General features: G+C 41.2%; 2 protein-coding genes across 2 annotated transcripts; one reads left to right on the top strand and one right to left on the bottom strand.

Annotated features, from left to right (window-relative positions):
* Nucleotides 1–5448: 5448 nt before the first annotated feature.
* Nucleotides 5449–8804, bottom strand: LOC134226226 (nucleolar MIF4G domain-containing protein 1 homolog). The gene is made up of 3 exons (XM_062706846.1): nt 8643–8804; nt 6693–8570; nt 5449–6453 (listed from the first exon to the last, which is right to left on the bottom strand). Exons 1-3 carry the CDS (start codon nt 8651–8653, stop codon nt 5499–5501), a joined length of 2844 nt encoding a protein of 947 aa, XP_062562830.1. The 5' UTR covers nt 8654–8804; the 3' UTR covers nt 5449–5498.
* A 1199-nt stretch (nt 8805–10003) lies between these two features.
* On the top strand, nt 10004–11762 carry LOC134222857 (uncharacterized). The gene is made up of 2 exons (XM_062702002.1): nt 10004–10226; nt 11272–11762. Exons 1-2 carry the CDS (start codon nt 10205–10207, stop codon nt 11760–11762), a joined length of 513 nt encoding a protein of 170 aa, XP_062557986.1. The 5' UTR covers nt 10004–10204.
* Nucleotides 11763–17158: the final 5396 nt, after the last annotated feature.

Genomic DNA, 17158 nt, shown 5'->3' with positions numbered 1-17158 from the left:
ACTTAAAGAGTCCTTCACCGGTGAATACCAGGCAGGTTTTCGTGAGGGTCGATCAACGAGGAATTGAATGTTTACCCTAGGATAAATCCTTGATGAATTCCGGGAGTACAACTTGCAGACACATCTGTTTATTGATTTGAAAGGCGCGTACGATTCAGTGACACGCAATGAACTATGGCAAATTATGCTAGAACATGGTTTACCGGCGAAACTACGGTAGATTTAAATACGATTCATGATATTTAAATAGGGGCCCTCCTTAGCCGTGCGGTAAGACGCGCGGTTACAAAGCAAGACCATGCTGAGGGTGGCTGGGTTTGATTCCCGGTGCCAGTCTAGTCAATTTTCGGATTGGAAATTGCCTCGACTTCCCTGGGCATAAAAGTATCATCGTGTTAGCCTCATGATATACGAATGCAAAAATGGTAACCTGGCTTAGAAACCTCGCTGTTAATAACTGTAGAAGTGCTTAATGAACACTAAGCTGCGAAGCGGCTCTGTCCCAGTGTGGGGATGTAATGCCAATAAGAAGAAGAATTATTTAAATTATTAGATTTTAGAATTTTGATTCCCTTAGGTACCTAATTAGTTTGTCTTCTTCATTTTGTACAAAGCAGAGTAGGGACACGGCTTCCGTCCATCGTCGTAGGAGCTAAAGCCTACGAAAGCAACGGCCATTTGCTAGAACTTCACTATTGCAGAACGTTTCTACTGAGCTAACCATTTAGTGCGGATGAGTTTAGAAAAAAGTGTCTCTTTTATTGGTTTTCGAGTCTATGACGGAAAGACGAAAATGCCTACCTTAGCCCTATCTCATTTAAATTATTCTCCGATGTACATTCCCTTCTGTGTACATTTTCGGCATTCTGCAAGTATGTGAGGTACAGTTAGCTGTACATTGCACGTTTCACATATATTCGAATCCCTGCAGAAAAGGTGTCTGTAAGTTACATTTGTATGACCTATCCTTAGTCTGCTTAATGCTCTTTGTTCTGTTGCTACATTACGATCAATCCACGGAATAGTGGAAACGTTTATAGTTCTAAGAAATCTCAAACTGTTAAGTATACCATTCGTTTTCCCATTGAAGACGAATGGCTTTTTTCAGTATCGCAGTACATCTTCTCCGGGAATAGTAACCTCTATTTTTTTCAGCCGTTGTTCCTTGTTTTGATAAATTATCTGCCTTAGCGTTACCTTCTATATCGACATGCCCTGGAATCCGGCACAGCATCACTAGCTTTGTTCTCTCTCAGTTCCTTTTTCTAGTTGCTGAATCCATGGGTGTGAATCCATGCCCTTCTGAAGCGCCTCCGAGAAAATCGCTGAGTCCAAGGATGTTATCGATCATTTAGTAATTTGCGTTCGATCATTTAGTAGTTTGTCAACAACTAATTCCAGAAGCTGAATTTCAAAATGTGTTGTATGGTGGACTTCTAGTGCGAAGGTTTTTCTACAACTTTGCCTAATGGTTCGTTGTTTAAATTCCACTAGTAACGGAGCTATAGCTATAGTTTCAGTAGCTTAAACTAAATGATAACAAAATTCCAATCATTTAGTTCAAGTTACTGCAACTAGTGCTATAGCTCCGTTATTAGTTGAATGCTTATAACGAACCATTAGGCAGAGTTGCAGAAAAACCTTCGTACTAGAAGTCCACCATACAACACATTTTGAAATTCAGCTTCTGGAATTAGTTGTTGACAAACTACTAAATGATCGAACGCAAATTTCTAAATGATCGATAACATCCTTGGCTGAGTCCGAGAAAATCACAGTTTGTTCATTTTCTTCGACGAGATGTTCAACCGCGTACAGGACAGCCATTGCTTATGCGGAAAATATTGAACACATCGTCGTATGCTATGCCAAATCCTACGTTTTCTGCGTCGACGTAGCCGTCCGTGAAGATTTTTTTGAAGTGTGCGTAGAGGGTGTGTATCAACCTGTATCAACTGTTGATAAATCTGGTTAGCTTCGGCAGTCGGCTGCCCAACCCTGTACTTTCTCCGTACTGACCAATCAATGCTGGGCTTTCTGTCACACCAAGATCTGTCTTCAACGCAAGGTAAACGAGCAATGTTAGGGAGTTGCTTGCCGGTGAGTTCTTCATTTTCGAATTCAACACCTCGAACGGAAGGGTGATGTTTCTGATAGTGCTAATTGCTTCATCATCTTCTTGTTGTTGACCAGAATACTGTCTACCACATAGAAGATGCTCCCTCTCCAATAAACGTATGGCTTGGATATATTTTGCTGAACCACTAGATGAGAGATTACATATCCGGTCCCTGTCGCCGGAGTTACGGCTGTTTTTGTTTTTCATCCGGTTATTCTAATGTGGTCCCGGGGGAAGGTGAGTGCATTAGCATTAGCATTAGCATTGTTACGGTGTAATTCGTAGATTGGACACTAGTGATACTCATGTTTTACTTTTGAGATCCTTATCTAGAATGCTATCAGAAATCAAGAAGGGGAGTAATCCTTGATTCCAGTCTCAAACAAAAATAACAAAAGCATGAGGATTACTACTCCTGGCCACGCCCATCTTCACCGTAACTAGGGAGAGGAAGGAAGTGTTGATGTAGTACTTACTTAACGAGAGGCCACCGACTTAGCGACACCCTCATAAGTACCACGGAGTTGGATAATGAGGAAGGTAATCGTTGGGTCAGGATTTGCCTGTAGCTGGCAATGTAACCGTGGTAGATCTTACCCCGTAACACACCACGTAAAGGTGTCTACCCAGCATTACGGGTCTCCCGGGGGAAGGTGAGTGCATTCGAACTTAAACTCTATAAAGTGAACGGTGGTCATGGTTTGTGTAGAAATATAGCCATAGATCAAATAAGAACACGTCTGTCTTGTACGATGTTCAGATAGTGAATACAAAAACAATTATTTATTTGCTATACATAGTAACAATTTGGTAATCATGGCATGCTTGTGAATCCTGTATCGTCGCTGACTCCTACACTCCTCCTCGACGGCAGGACACCCGGAAATGTTTCAACTTGATGGCTTGGAGTGGCCTCGTCATCATATCTGCCACCATTTCTTCGGTGGGGCAATGACGAAGTTCAATTTCTCCATTTTGCTGTAACTCCCGGACATAGTGATATTTGGTTTCAATGTGTTTGGATCTACGTCCCACGGTTGGTGAAGTAGACTGTTTGATACAACCTTGATTGTCTTCGTATATGATTACCGGCATTTGAATCTTCAAAGTCTTCTAGTATGCGTTGAACCCACCGGAACTCTTGACAACATTCGGCAAGTGCCACATACTCGGCTTCGGTACTACTCAAAGTGACACAAGTTTGCTTCCTTGCGCCCCAACTTATTGATCCTCCGGCAAAACGAAATATGAATCCTGAGGTAGATTTTCTGTCGCTTGAATCTCCTGCCCAGTCCGCATCAACGTAGACATGCAACGGAGAATTGTCCAGACCTAGCACTAGCTCGTTGTCCATTGTATATTGAGATAACGTAGAATTCTCTTGGCTTCCACCCAGTCCGCTTGAGAAGGCTTACTTGTTTTTCGCCCCAGAATAGACACGCTGACCGCTATATCCGGACGTGTATTAACTATCCTCCGATTAGACTAGCATACTGTTTGTTGTTCGGCAAGTTGTCTTCATTCTCCTCCTTTGTTTGGATGTGGCTGGGACTCAGAGGAATTTTGGACGGTTTAGCATCTTGCATTCCAAAACGTTCCAAAAGCTTCTTGATGTATGCTTTCTGCTTCAAAGATACTCCATGGCTGTTTCTCTGTATCTCGATGCCCAAGAAATGCTTTATATCACCTAAAGACGTTATTTCGAAATGATTGCTCAAATTTTGAATGATATCTTCATATTCTTCTTCTGTCTCACATGCCACCACAAGATCATCGACGTATACGACCAAGTAAGTAGACTACTTTCCATTCTTTCGGACATACAAGCATGAATCATTATTTGATTGTACGAATCCCATCTGCTTGATCACTTTATCAAAGGTCTTCTTCCAAACGCGTGCGGCTTGCTTCAGACCGTACAAGCTCCGGCGTAGATGACACACAAGATTACTGTCCGTGACGTTGGATCCCGGCGGTGATCGCATGTAAATTTCTTCTTCCAGTATTCGTGCAAATATGCAGTCTTAACATCAGCATGCTTGATAACCATATTTCTTTGACTTGCTACCGACAGCAATACTCGAAACGTCATCACCCTTGCGCTACTAAGCGGGCTTTGTAGCGTACAACGTTACCATGTTCATCTTCTTTACGTTTGAAAATCCATTTTGATCCTATTGCTTTGCGTCCAGTTGGAAGTGGCATCAAGTCCCAGGTACAATTTTTATTAAGCGACTTCAGCTCCTCCTCAATCGCCACTTTCCATTGAACGCTCTCTGCATCACTGATAGCTTCGTCATAGCTTCTTGGCTCAGAAACGTGCTTCTGCTTTTTCGCCATGTTGGTTGTTTCTGTAAATCTGGCTGGTTTCACTCCTAGATTACTTCGTTGAGACCTTCGTACGGGTGTCACTATCTCCTCGGATGATGAAGTTAGGGTTTCTTCACCAGATTCATACTCTGATTCGCTTTCATATTCTCTTTCATCATGGACTGGTACATTGTCACCTTCTGAACTAACGCTGGACTCGACTTCAATCATCTGAGGCTTGCTGATGTTTTCATTCTCTAGGAAACGCGCATCTCGACTAAAAACTATCTTATCGCTTGATGGGTTGATGAAGCGATACGCTTTATGGTTATCCGAATAGCCCACAAACGTCATCTTCGTGGATTTAGGTTCTAGTTTCGATTGCTTTTCTGCTTTATGAGAAAAACGTGTTTTATCAAACCCCCTCAATGGGGGCCGCCTATCCGAATCAGTTATACAAGTGCGATAGTTTTGTTTTCATGGCTTGTTATGATTCGAAGGGGTTTTTGCCTCTCTTTTTTCGTTGTTCGTTATCTATCGAGAGCGATTTCTGCAAACCCTGCTGGGAATACATCTTTTGACTATTGTGAATGTTGTTTACTCTCTGCATTGTACAAAGGAAAATTTCACGCGCCAAAATACATGCGTAGCGATCCCGCAAAAACGAAACTGAAGTTGAAAACAACTAAACTTTATTATACCACAAAGCCTTTCGTGTCTCCGTCGAGTATTACGCCTGGCGGTGCGATAGAGGGCACAAACAAGAACAGGGGACCGATCTATGTGTCAGAAGCAGTTCGAACTTCGTAGCAGGTTCGAACCAAGTTACCTACACCACCATTTAAGACACCTTGTTTCGAAAGACTACTCAAAAGGTCCAGTTGAGTGATTGAACCCCAGTGTGCATTATCGAACACCCGCAACTGAATTAGGCAAGGTGAGTGGTATCCAACCTGTTTATAATATAAATAAGAATAAAATTTCTTCCAATTCTAGCAATCATAGGTACCATTCATAACTTTCGGAGAAATATTTTTTTATTTCTTTATTTTTGATAACCTTATGTTACCTAGAACTGCACGCGCGAGTCCGACGTATCCAACATCCGGTCGGCCATCCGAATTCGCTGCTGCAGCAACTGGAGTTGAACCTCAGCAACTCGCGACTTATCACTTCCTTTCAGCAGAAAATGGTGCAAGAACAATCTCAAGCTATCCTTGAACGCTTTCAGCTTCTGGCTAGGTGCAATTCGATTGAACACTTGCAAGCACTTATTCTCATCTTCCAATAGTAGCACGCCCAGCATGATCTGCCGTACTACTCGCAATGTAATCTTATCGATTTCGGCAAATTCAATCACTTTCAGTACGGACAGCGCTAAGCCTCCTTCACTAATTAAATGAGTTAACAATTTAGACAAGTTCCTGGAGGGAGCTTGCTTCAACGAATGTATTTCCTTCAACCGATCCCAGATAGCGTATTGGATAGCCAACTGGTAGCGACGATCATACTCACAGAACTTTTGTGACAATATACTGTAATATGGGTTGTAGTCTTTCTCCGATAAACAGCAGTGCAGTACTACCGTAGCCACTACTCGTTGGTCTTTGATGGTCAAACGAAGAATCTTATCGAACGCATCCAGATAGTCCTCAGCACTCATAATCGCACAGAAAACATTCCGCTTATCATCGGTATTCATTCGCTGTTTTCGTGCTAATTCCAGCAATTGTTGACTAAACCCTCCAGCGACTGCGCCGGTTGAGGGGGCGGTGGCACCTACATCCTTGCTGTCTTTCTTTCCATGCCAAGCAGATCCCACTAACCACCATTTACCTCGCTCGTCAACATTGAGTAAATCATCCAAGCCTATATTAAGAGTGCTGACATATTTTCCGCTTGTGATCATACCCTTCAAAATTTTACGAAAGTGCTCCACTAAAGATGGATCATATTGAGGGATTTTGTTCATGTTGTTGTTTTTGATCGCTAAGAGCGTATCTAACATGAATTTCACACGCGAGCTGTAAATAGAAAAATCAATATTAAACTAATTTTAACACAAATAAATATTGAATAAATGATCTATTTAAGCAAATAAGACGAATCTCATAATAAAATAATTGAAAACTAAAATAAAATGTGGAAAATAAGAAACAATAATGGAAAATATAACAAACATATAGAAAAAATTAAAATAAAACAATCTATGAAGGAATGTATTGCAACCTCATATCGCATAATTAAATAGTATACAACTTACTCATTTTTAAGCTCGGTTGGTGCTTCGGCTGCTTTCTTCTGCACCTTCTGAATCATTTCCTTCAACGCAAGTGGATCATCCTTCCGTAGCACGAAGCCGATAGATTTTAACACCAATAAAACGCATTCTACCGCTTTTTCATTAATATTTCGAAGCAACTGATCAATAACGTCGTAAATAAGCTTATTTTTGAAAATTTGAAACGTGTACAGATGACACAAAATTAGAATGCAATTGTCCAAAGTCTTATCCTCGACATCGATGGAGTCGATTTGTTTCGCAAGACTGCTGAACCGCTCTACAACCGTTTCCAAAAAGTGAGAACCCACCTCCGAGCCGACGTTAGCATGCAGAATCGTCACCAAAAGGACATGCTCCAAGACCATTCGTTCCGGTGATAAGCTTGCAGACACTATGGCTTCCAGAATCAGATTCGTCAGGGTATTATTCATATCGAATCTAGCATTTTGCATGTACAAATTATCCAACTCAATAGAAATTCGGTGCACGTTAGTTTCTGCCAGTCGGTTAATCTGTCCCTTAAGTTGCCGCTTAAGTCTCATCAGTTTCTCCTGGCGTTTAGCATCACCGCCACTTGCAGCTTCCATGCGAGCTCTCATATGTGGCGGAACATACTTCCCACTTCCCGAATCTTCTTTGATTACATTTCCTCCTTTATCACGCTTTCGACCGTAGATATCTTCCCAAACTTCTGGTTTTTCACAATCTTCCTCAACAGTTGTCTTGTTTTCACCTTCAACATTATTTTCGTCATCTGAATCACTTTCTTTGATAAGATCGTCCAAGCCATCATCTTCATCATCGCCCCCAAATACATCTTCATCAAATTCTGAATCCTCCTCCGGCTCCGGTTCAGTTACAATTTTTTTTGCCTTTTTTGCTTTAGAACATACATCTTCCATTTGGAATGTCACCTTTTTAGTTTTGCCTTTCTTCGTGACTGCTCCCTGTTCTGCTTCATCCTCATCTAATGACTCATCCATTTCATCTTTATCTGAATCATACAACTCATCATTATCCGAATAATCCTCTTCCGCACTTTGATCTACATCGGCTTCTATTTCAGAGTCATATCCACCTAAACTGTCTAATTCGTCATCTCCTAAATACTTTTTCTCGATTTCCTTCAAATTTTCCATACGTTGCTTCTCCTTCTCTTGACGTGACTTCTTCCCATTTTTGACTGCATCGGGCTTCTTAGACCTTTTTTCACCCTTCACTTTCTTTCCTAGAACTTCCTGTACATCATCTGCAAACTCATCTTCCGAATGTTCATCTAAATGGGCGGCCTCTTTGGCTGCATCATACATTTTCCTTATGTTTTCGTCCGTGCAAAGTTCCAATGCATAATCCAACCCATCATTAAAGCTCTTGGGAACGCCCTGCTTGTTCTTTCGTCTATTGATCTTCAGCAATTTTTCGTATTTCTTTATGATCAAATCATCCTCCTCATTGGCAGCCTCCAGCTGTTCGATTCGCTTTTCCTTTAGCCCTTGCTCATAGTTTTCAAGCTCCTTCAATTCCTCTTGCCGTTCCCTTTCCATCTGGCTTATTGGCGGACATTTTTTCTTCGTCTCCTGCAACGTTTGTTCTACTTCGTCCTCGAATTCCGACTCAATTTCCTCATCGTCGAACTCATCCTCCTCTTCTTCACTGTCGGTATCGCGTTTACCCTTTGCAGCTCGGCTATCTTCCTGCGGGTAGCGATCGGTTCGTTTGCGGCTATGGTAGTTGAATCTGTTGATCTTTTTCTGTTGTCGTTTTTCCTTGCGAATTTCCTTCCGGGTTTTCGGCTGATTCGACCGGCGCTGAAGTTTCGATTTGCCTGAGAAACCTTGGCGGACATGTTTCTGCGGTCTTATTTTATAAAACAAATATTCAAAAATAATAACGTTTTAAACACTATAAATAGGAATATGAAATGGTTACCTGATTTTCATTGTATCTCAATTATTTTAACTGAAAATGGAAAATCTATACGCTTATTGTGAAAATTTAATAGAAAATAGCGCAAAACATAACATAGCGAAAATAGAGAGCAAAACAAATAATCGAATAAGCACGTGTTTTTGTGACAGCCGCCTGGTCTTTGCGTGTTTCACTTACTGCCGAAACAAGCGTTCAATAGTCCTTTTCACGAGACGTTTAAAATCAGCTATTTTTTACCGTCAATAGGCCTTTTCATGTGCCACTGCCGAGACTGCATACTATCCAGCTTTCCACCCTAATAAAAAAGTCCAATAGAATTACAATAGAAATTATTGTAACAATACGATAAGTTTAATTGTTATTACAATAAACTCTATTGTTGCTCACAATAGAATAACAATTAAGAATATTGTTTGCCACCATAAATCCTATTGTAAATGGCAATTTTACAATAGAAATTAGGGGTTGTTAGTTACCGTAACAATAAAAAAATCGCAAGTTTCTCGAATAAATTTTTGCAATTACAATAGAATTTATTGTTATTCTATTGTCAACATTTTTCTGTCAATAGATTTTATTGTACGTTTATTGGAACAACAATAAGGCAATTTAATTGGTACAATAGAAGAACAATAGAATTGATTGTTCCTCAATAAAACGTATTGTAATTTAATGATATTTTAATGTAATTCTATTGTATTTTCTATTCGGGCACGCTCGGTAAAGGCAGCCTCACACCTCGGGAATTTGGTTCGCGGATTTTTTCCCCATGCATTTTTGCATATGCGATGTTTTCGGAATTTGGACACGGAAAATCAAAATCCCGGCCCCATTTAAAATACACGGGGCTCAAAATCCGCTGGAAAATTTTCCCGAGGTGTGAGGCAGCCTTAATGGCGGCTTGTCGGTGTGTATAAATCAATCGGCCACTGTACTTTTTGACACTAGCTAGGGACTTAACCACGAGCGTCTTCTTTTTTCACGAATCTTCTTCTCTTCGCTCGAAAAAATGACATCCGCTGCGGGCCGATGAACATTTGAGTGAATTCAGAGCTTTTAGTTCACCGGATGTTCACGTTGATGTTCATTTTTTGTAAACTTTGCCCTCAGATGAGGTTTTCTTCTTACTGAAAATCGACGCTTGACGTCATCGTGGTTTAGTCCAGAGGAATAATCACTGGCGAAAAGGCCTTTTTTCCCTTCCCCTCATCCAGGAACGCCAGTGAGCTTTCCTCCAGCTATTTAGTGTCAAAAAGTACAGTGACCGATTGATTTTTACACACCGACAAGCCGCCATTAAGGCTGCCTTACACCTCTGTAACGGGTGTATCGAATGACATGGTGTTTCATTGACGGGTAAGAGAACACGCGAGAGTAACTAGTATTCAGTAGCGGGTGAAAGCTGGACGAATGAGTGAACCTACGAATGGGTGAGAGGTAAACAGGAGATGAACTGGAATAGCAGTGGCAAGCGAGTCAGTCAGTGTTCGGCAACGCAAGGCAACGGTTCATAAGTATAAAGTTACTGTATGATAGGAACCGACGAATAACCGCATTTTACAATGGCGACGAGGATCAAAATAGGTGAGTTTTTTTTTCAACAGGAAAACTAAACTGTGAATTGATGCACAGTTGATGATGAAAATTATGGATTATTTATTAGAATGAAGTAGAGAATGGTGTGGATCAGATTTTTTTTTTCGGAAGACGCTAAGAGAAAAACAAAATGGCGGCGCCAAAGGGCAACTACACCGATGCAAAGAAAAAAAAAATGGCTGCAGATATCATGAGCAAATCGAAGACTATGAGATTGCGAAAATAAAAATGTTCTGAAAGATTTTTGCTTCGTGCTGGAGAGCTATGCTTCGTGCTGGGGAATCCTATGCTTCGTGCTGGGGAATCCTATGCTTCGTGCTGGGAAACACTATGCTTCGTGCTAAGGAACTATGCTTCGTGCTAGGGAACTATGCTTCAAAGTTAAGGAACTATGCTTCGTACAGATGAATTATTTTTCGTACTGAGGATTTAAGCTTCGTGCTGAAGATTTTGCTAGGTTCTAAACAATAATTCGATAAGGCTACGTGCTACAGATGAATGCTTGGGGCAAATAAATTGTGGAAGGAAGGATTCAGGTTGAATACGTGAGAAAATATTTCTTGTGCTCTGGATGGTGTGCTATGTGCTTATATTTGAACCTCTAAAAGACAGTACGTTGATGTGGGTTTGTGTGTTGCGGTGGAATTATGCTTCGTGCTGGAAAAAGGTGTCATATGAAAAACTTTAATGAAATTACTTCGGAAATTGTGGTGACCTACATGGATACATACACATGTTTTTTTGTGGTTTGTATGGATGTTTTTGCAAGAGTGTAGCAACGAGCATCAGACTGTATTTAGAAATAAAGCTGAATAGTGATACACACACATGCATTTTTGGTAAATTTTGAAGAGTGGCTTCGTGCGAATTAAGATGCTGACATCTATGAGGATTTCTATAAATGATTTGTGAGGTTAGGTTAGGGGGCTGTTAACTAATCGAGTTTTTTTTTTGTGTACAGCGAAATGGAAAACAATTAAGTCGGCGAATATTTTATAATATGAAATGTGTCTATGTGTGTGTTTTGTTCCAGATGCGACTGCAATGCCACCTTTCAAGGTGGGCACAGATCCAAGAAATGATTGGATCAAGTGGAAGAGGGCACTGGAACGGTTTTTGCAAGCGAACAAAATCGAGGATGATGAAGAAAAGTGTAATTTGCTGCTAGTGCTGGGCGGTATCGATCTCCAAACATATTACGACAAAGTAGCGAAATGGGAGGTGCACAAAACAGTGGAGGAGGGTGAAGAAATAGTGGTTCTCCAGTATGAGTCAGCTATTTTATCACTTGATGAATACTTTGCACCCCAGTTGAGGAGGAGATTCGAACGACATCTTCTGAGGTCAATGCGACAGAACGACCAAGAGCCATTTGAAGAGTATGTATTCCGACTACGAGAACAGGCAAATCGTTGTTCATTCATTGATTGCGACGATATGATCGTAGATCAAATTATCGAAGGATGTAGATCAGCTGATCTGAGAAGGAAGTTATTGACGGATGATTTGACGTTGCTGGAATGAATTAACTTTTGAAAAACGATAGAAGAGGTCCAGAAACAGACGAGAGAATACGACAGACCCTCATCTTCGTTTGACAACGGCTCTTTGGTTCAGAAAGTGGTAGGAAAGACCGTGTCCAGTACTCGATCATGGGAAGGCTCAAGAAAATGCTATAATTGCAATAGACCGGGTCATCTTGCAAGGGAAACAGACAAATGTCCGGCGAGGAATTCGGAATGCTATGGATGTCGAACGAAAGGCCATTTTAAAATTTGCTGCCGGAAGAGGAAGCACAGCGAAGCAACAAACAGTATCAAATACTCCGGAGCTAAGCAAATTCGCGCAATTCTGAATGATGAAACAGAAACACAGAAAGGAGTTTTCTTCGTAAAAGTCTCCGAAGATCTGAACGAGATTCTTGAGCTGGATATTGGTGGAATAATTACCAAGATCGTCATTGACTCTGGATCCCCAGCAAATATCATCGACAGCAAGACGTTCAACAGATTGAAAAACGAAGGAGCCCAGATCCTGAATGAAAGAAAACCTGAAAGCGGAGAAATGAAATTCAAAGCGTTCGCATCCAACCGGGACATTTACTTCAGTACAGTGTTTGAAACGGAGGTGAAAATTCCTGGTGAAGAAATTGGAATCTGGTCTCATTTCTTGGTTTCCCCTGAAGGGCAAGTTAGTTTGCTCAGCAAAGGTACTGCGTTTGCTCTGGGAATATTGAAAATCGGATACCACGTGAACCAGATCTCAGCAGCAGGCACGGCCACTAAAGACAACAAAAAGGAATTTCCGAAAATCAAAGATGTTCGTTTGTCAATCCAAGTTGACGAAACGGTAACACCAGTCGTACAACCAGTTCGGAGATTTCCCATGTCCATGGAAGCGGACGTGGAGAGAACCATTCAAGAACTTTTGGAAAAGAGAATCATCGAACGAGCGGAAACTCCTACAACATGGGTATCACCATTAGTCCCAATAAAGAAAGCAGATGGCAGAATCAGATTGTGTGTGGACATGCGAGCGGCCAATATTGCAGTGAAGCGGGAAAACTATCCAATGCCAAACATCGATGATGCAATGTCACGAATAAAGAAGGTATGTTAAAGATTTATACGTATTTGTTTTTCATTATGCGTAATACTAGATATGTTTTTTTTTGTTTATACTGTTAGGTTGCAAAGTTATCCAAAATTGACCTTGAAGCCGCTTATTACCACTTTGAGATCCACCCTGACAGTAGAAATATTACTACCTTTGTTGCCAGAAGCGGTGTTTACAGGTTCTGTAGACTAATGTTTGGTATTAAATCAGCCCCAGAACTTTTCCAACGAGAAATGGAAAACTTATTCCGAGGTATTGATGGTCTGATTGTTTATATGGACGATTTCTTAATCCATGGGGAAACAGAGGAAGCACATGACCAGACATTGCAAGAAGTTCTCAGCCGTATCAAAAAGTTAAACTTGAGAATCAACGAAGAAAAGTCTGTTTTTGGGGTATCATCCAGACCTTCTTAGGACACATCGTGTCTACCGAAGGCATCCGACCTACGAATGACAAAATCAAAGCCATATTGAACCTACACGCATCATCATCTGTCTCGGAGCTACGGTCCCTTCTAGGGCTAATAGATTTCGTGGGAAAGTTCATTCCAAACTTTTCGGCAATGACTGTTAATATGAGAAATTTGCTAAACAAGCAAAGCTCATTCGATTGGACTGCATTACATAACTGAGAACTAGATACTGTCAAGGCTGTGCTTGGCAGAGTCGATTACCTTGGATTTTTTGACCCGAAGGATGACACTGTTCTTGTCACTGACGCTAGTCCTTACGGGTTGGGCGCAATTCTATTTCAAGTTAAGAATGGCATCCAAAGAACAATATCGTGTGTATCAAAAAGCTTGGCAGATTTCGAGAAAAATACTGCCAAACGGAAAAGAATGCTACGCGATTATTTGGGCCATGGAGAAACTATTCGTTTATCTCTATGGGATGCATTTCACGCTCGTAACAGATTGTAAACCTCTGGAATATCTCTTCAACCGGGTTAAGTCGAAACCGTCAGCCCGCATTGAAAGATGGATCCCACGCTCACAAAGCTTCGATTTCACAGTAAGGTATGAACCAGGAGAAGGAAATCTCGCTGACCCGCTTCCTCGTCTTTCCCAAGGCTCGAAAGCCTATTATACAGAGTCAGATGTTATAGGTTGGTTGGCAAAAGAAATAAAGCCCATAATGTTGTCTATTGAAGAGCTGGAAAAGGAAACTTTGAAGGATGACGACTTACATAAAGTCAAAGAGGCTCTATATTCAGGGGTCTGGGATGAAGTTCCAAGTGAATTTAGAACAGCCACGGTTAAACATGACTTAACACTCTACGACGAACTAATATTACGAGGCGATAGAATTGTTATTCCAACACAATTAAGAGCAAAGGTTATTGATTTGGCTCATTTGGGACACCAAGGCGGAGCGTCTATGAAAGCGTTATTGCGGTCGAAAGTATGGTTTCCATATATGGATAGACAGGTCGATACTATTATCCGGCATTGTAAACCATGTCAGATGACATCATTACCAGATAAGCATAATCCGATGATTCGACGAATCCCGACAACGCCATGGCAAGATTTAGCAATAGATTTTAAGGAAGGTCTCCAGGGGACGTTTCTTTGTTAGTTGTAGTATGCTACACAACAAGGTTTGTACAGATAGACCCAATGAAACCAGCAACAACTCAAAAGGTTATCGGAGCACTATTGCGTATGTTTAGTTCGTTTGGCATACCGCGATCGATTACTTCGGATAACGGACCACAGTTCAGGGCGATTGAATTCCAAAATTTCTGCGTGAGCTACGGAATCCACTTAAATCTTTCTACGCCATACTGGCCAGAACAAAATGGTGCAGTGGAGAGGCAGATGCGAAATATTGGAAAGCGCATAAAAATCAGTTGCATACAGGATTCGGATTGGAAGGCCGATCTCTATGAGTACTTGGTCCTTTATCACTCGACACCTCAAGAGACAACCGGTGTTTCCCCCGGTCAAATGATGTTTGGCCGGGAAATACGAAATCGTATTCCATCTATTCATCAGGCGCCGAGTCTGAAATGGGAGTCATGCAGGGACAGAGATATGGAAAAGAAGGAACAACATAAGACAAGGGCAGATGCGACACGGCAGGTGAAAAATCATAAATTGGGGAAAGGAGATATGGTATTAATGAAGAACCTGAAAACCGGAGCCTACCAACCAAATTTTGGATCGGAAGAATTCGAAGTAACAGACATCAAAGGAGGAGAGGTTACTGTAAAATCAAAAGAAACAGGAAAATCGTATAAGCGTAACAGCTCACATCTGAAGAAGCTAAGCGAGGTCCAACCGCCCATAACATCGAATAGCGAAACAGCAGGAGAACAAGATAATATAACCGAGAAGGCAGGATCACCACGAAAGCGTATCAGCCGACGCCCGACAAAGTTAGCGGATTTTGTGGAATAATAATCAAAATAAAATTCAAGGTAATACATAAATAAAGTTTTATTATAAAATGCTAGCCAATAGGAATACTCTACTGAAGAAAAAAACTGAAAGACAAATACTAACCAAAATACTATAAAATTGGAGGGATGTAACGGGTGTATCGAATGACATGGTGTTTCATTGACGGGTAAGAGAACACGCGAGAGTAACTAGTATTCAGTAGCGGGTGAAAGCTGGACGAATGAGTGAACCTACGAATGGGTGAGAGGTAAACAGGAGATGAACTGGAATAGCAGTGGCAAGCGAGTCAGTCAGTGTTCGGCAACGCAAGGCAACGGTTCATAAGTATAAAGTTACTGTATGATAGGAACCGACGAATAACCGCATTTTACAACCTCGGGAAAATTTTCCGTCGGAATTTGGTCCCCGTGTATTTTAAAGGGGGCCGGGATTTTTATTTTCCGTGCCCAAATCCCGAAAACATCGCATATGTAAAAACACATGGGGAAAAAATCCGCGGACCAAATTCCCGAGGTGTGAGGCTACCTTTACCGAGCGTGGAAAGCTGGATGGACGATGAAAAATGTAAACAGCAAATGGTGACGTACATATTTGCACGGCTTCTTATGGGAGCTCGTTCGAATGCAGTAGTGAAAGATTTTTCGCCATACACAAAAGGCACGCACATAATATATGGATTTCCATTCCTAAGTATTTATTTACATTGATAGAGAAGCTAGAGATGAGAGGAGATGAGTGACGTTTAGCGCTCGCACACTAATGTGCAATTCGGCATGTGTAAATATACATGTTATAAAACGCGAGGTTTCGGCATGTTTAAATACAGTTATTAAACGCGAGGTTTCTAAGCTAAGTTACCATTTTTGCATTTTTATCCAGCTTTCCACGCTCGGTAATGGCGGCTTATCGGTGGGTAAAAATCAATTGGTCACTGTACTGTTTGACACTAGCTGGAGGAAAGCCGACTGGCGTTCGTGGGTGAGGGGAAGAGAAAAAAGGCCTTTTCGGCAGTGAGTTTTCCTCCAGCTAGTGTCAAACAGTACAGTGACCGATTGATTTTTGCACACCGACAAGCCGCCATTACCGAGCGTGGAAAGCTGGATACCATGAGACACGATGATACTTTTATGTCCAGGGAAGTCGAAACAGTTTCAAAACCGAAAATTGCCTCACACTTAAAATAAATCGCAGATTTATGTGAAATTTCACCGAAATCTCAACAGCAGAACTGTTCGGTGAATATCTTTACAGATTTTCGGTGGTTTTGACAATTGAACAAAGAAAAAATCGCCGAAAATTTTGTGAAATAATTACCGAACAAATCTGCCCAACAAACATTGGAAGCTGAAAAAGGCCTTATTTCGTTGAAAACTTGTTCAGCTAAAAAAGTAGCTTGTTCAGCTTATAAATTCAAGACAACATTTTCAAAACGACTTATCTGCTTTTGTAAACATAGATTCAAACAACGATTTGACGAATCTGATAGCTCTCCCACGCAAACCAACACCATCAACAGGTAGCGGAAACCTTCACCTACCTATTGGTGGTGTTGGTTTGCGTGGGAGAGCTATCGGATTCGTCAAATCGTCGTTTGAATCTTTGTTTACAAAAGCAGATAAGTCGTTTTGAAAATTTTGTCTTGAATTGTTTGTTGGGTGCTGTTGAGATTTCAGTGAATTGAAGCAAAATCCACCGAAATCTGTGAAATGATTCAAGTGTGATTGACCGGTACCGGCAATCAAACCCAGCCACGCTCAGGATGGTCTTGGTTACTATATATATAAAGATTGTCGCTGTCGTCGCTGTCCGGAACAGCTTTTGCTGGCGAGGATAGGGGATCTAAATATCAATGAAGGAAAAATACATACGATTTGACAGTTTAGTAATACACATGTTT

This window comes from Armigeres subalbatus, chromosome 3, assembly GCF_024139115.2.
Source record: "Armigeres subalbatus isolate Guangzhou_Male chromosome 3, GZ_Asu_2, whole genome shotgun sequence".
In the NCBI taxonomy this organism is placed as follows: Eukaryota; Metazoa; Arthropoda; class Insecta; order Diptera; family Culicidae; genus Armigeres; species Armigeres subalbatus.
Note: the sequence above shows the minus strand (reverse complement) of the source record. Positions and strands in the feature narration are given on the sequence as shown.

Bases quoted from the DNA above. Each gene is read 5' to 3' on its own strand.
- LOC134226226 (XM_062706846.1), bottom strand. The intron at 6,454-6,692 runs GTAAGTTGTATA...TTCTATTTACAG, and splicing joins CCAACCGAGCTTAAAAATGA to CTCGCGTGTGAAATTCATGT.
- LOC134222857 (XM_062702002.1), top strand. From the start codon at position 10,205: ATGGCGACGAGGATCAAAATAG. The intron at 10,227-11,271 runs GTGAGTTTTTTT...GTTTTGTTCCAG, and splicing joins GGCGACGAGGATCAAAATAG to ATGCGACTGCAATGCCACCT.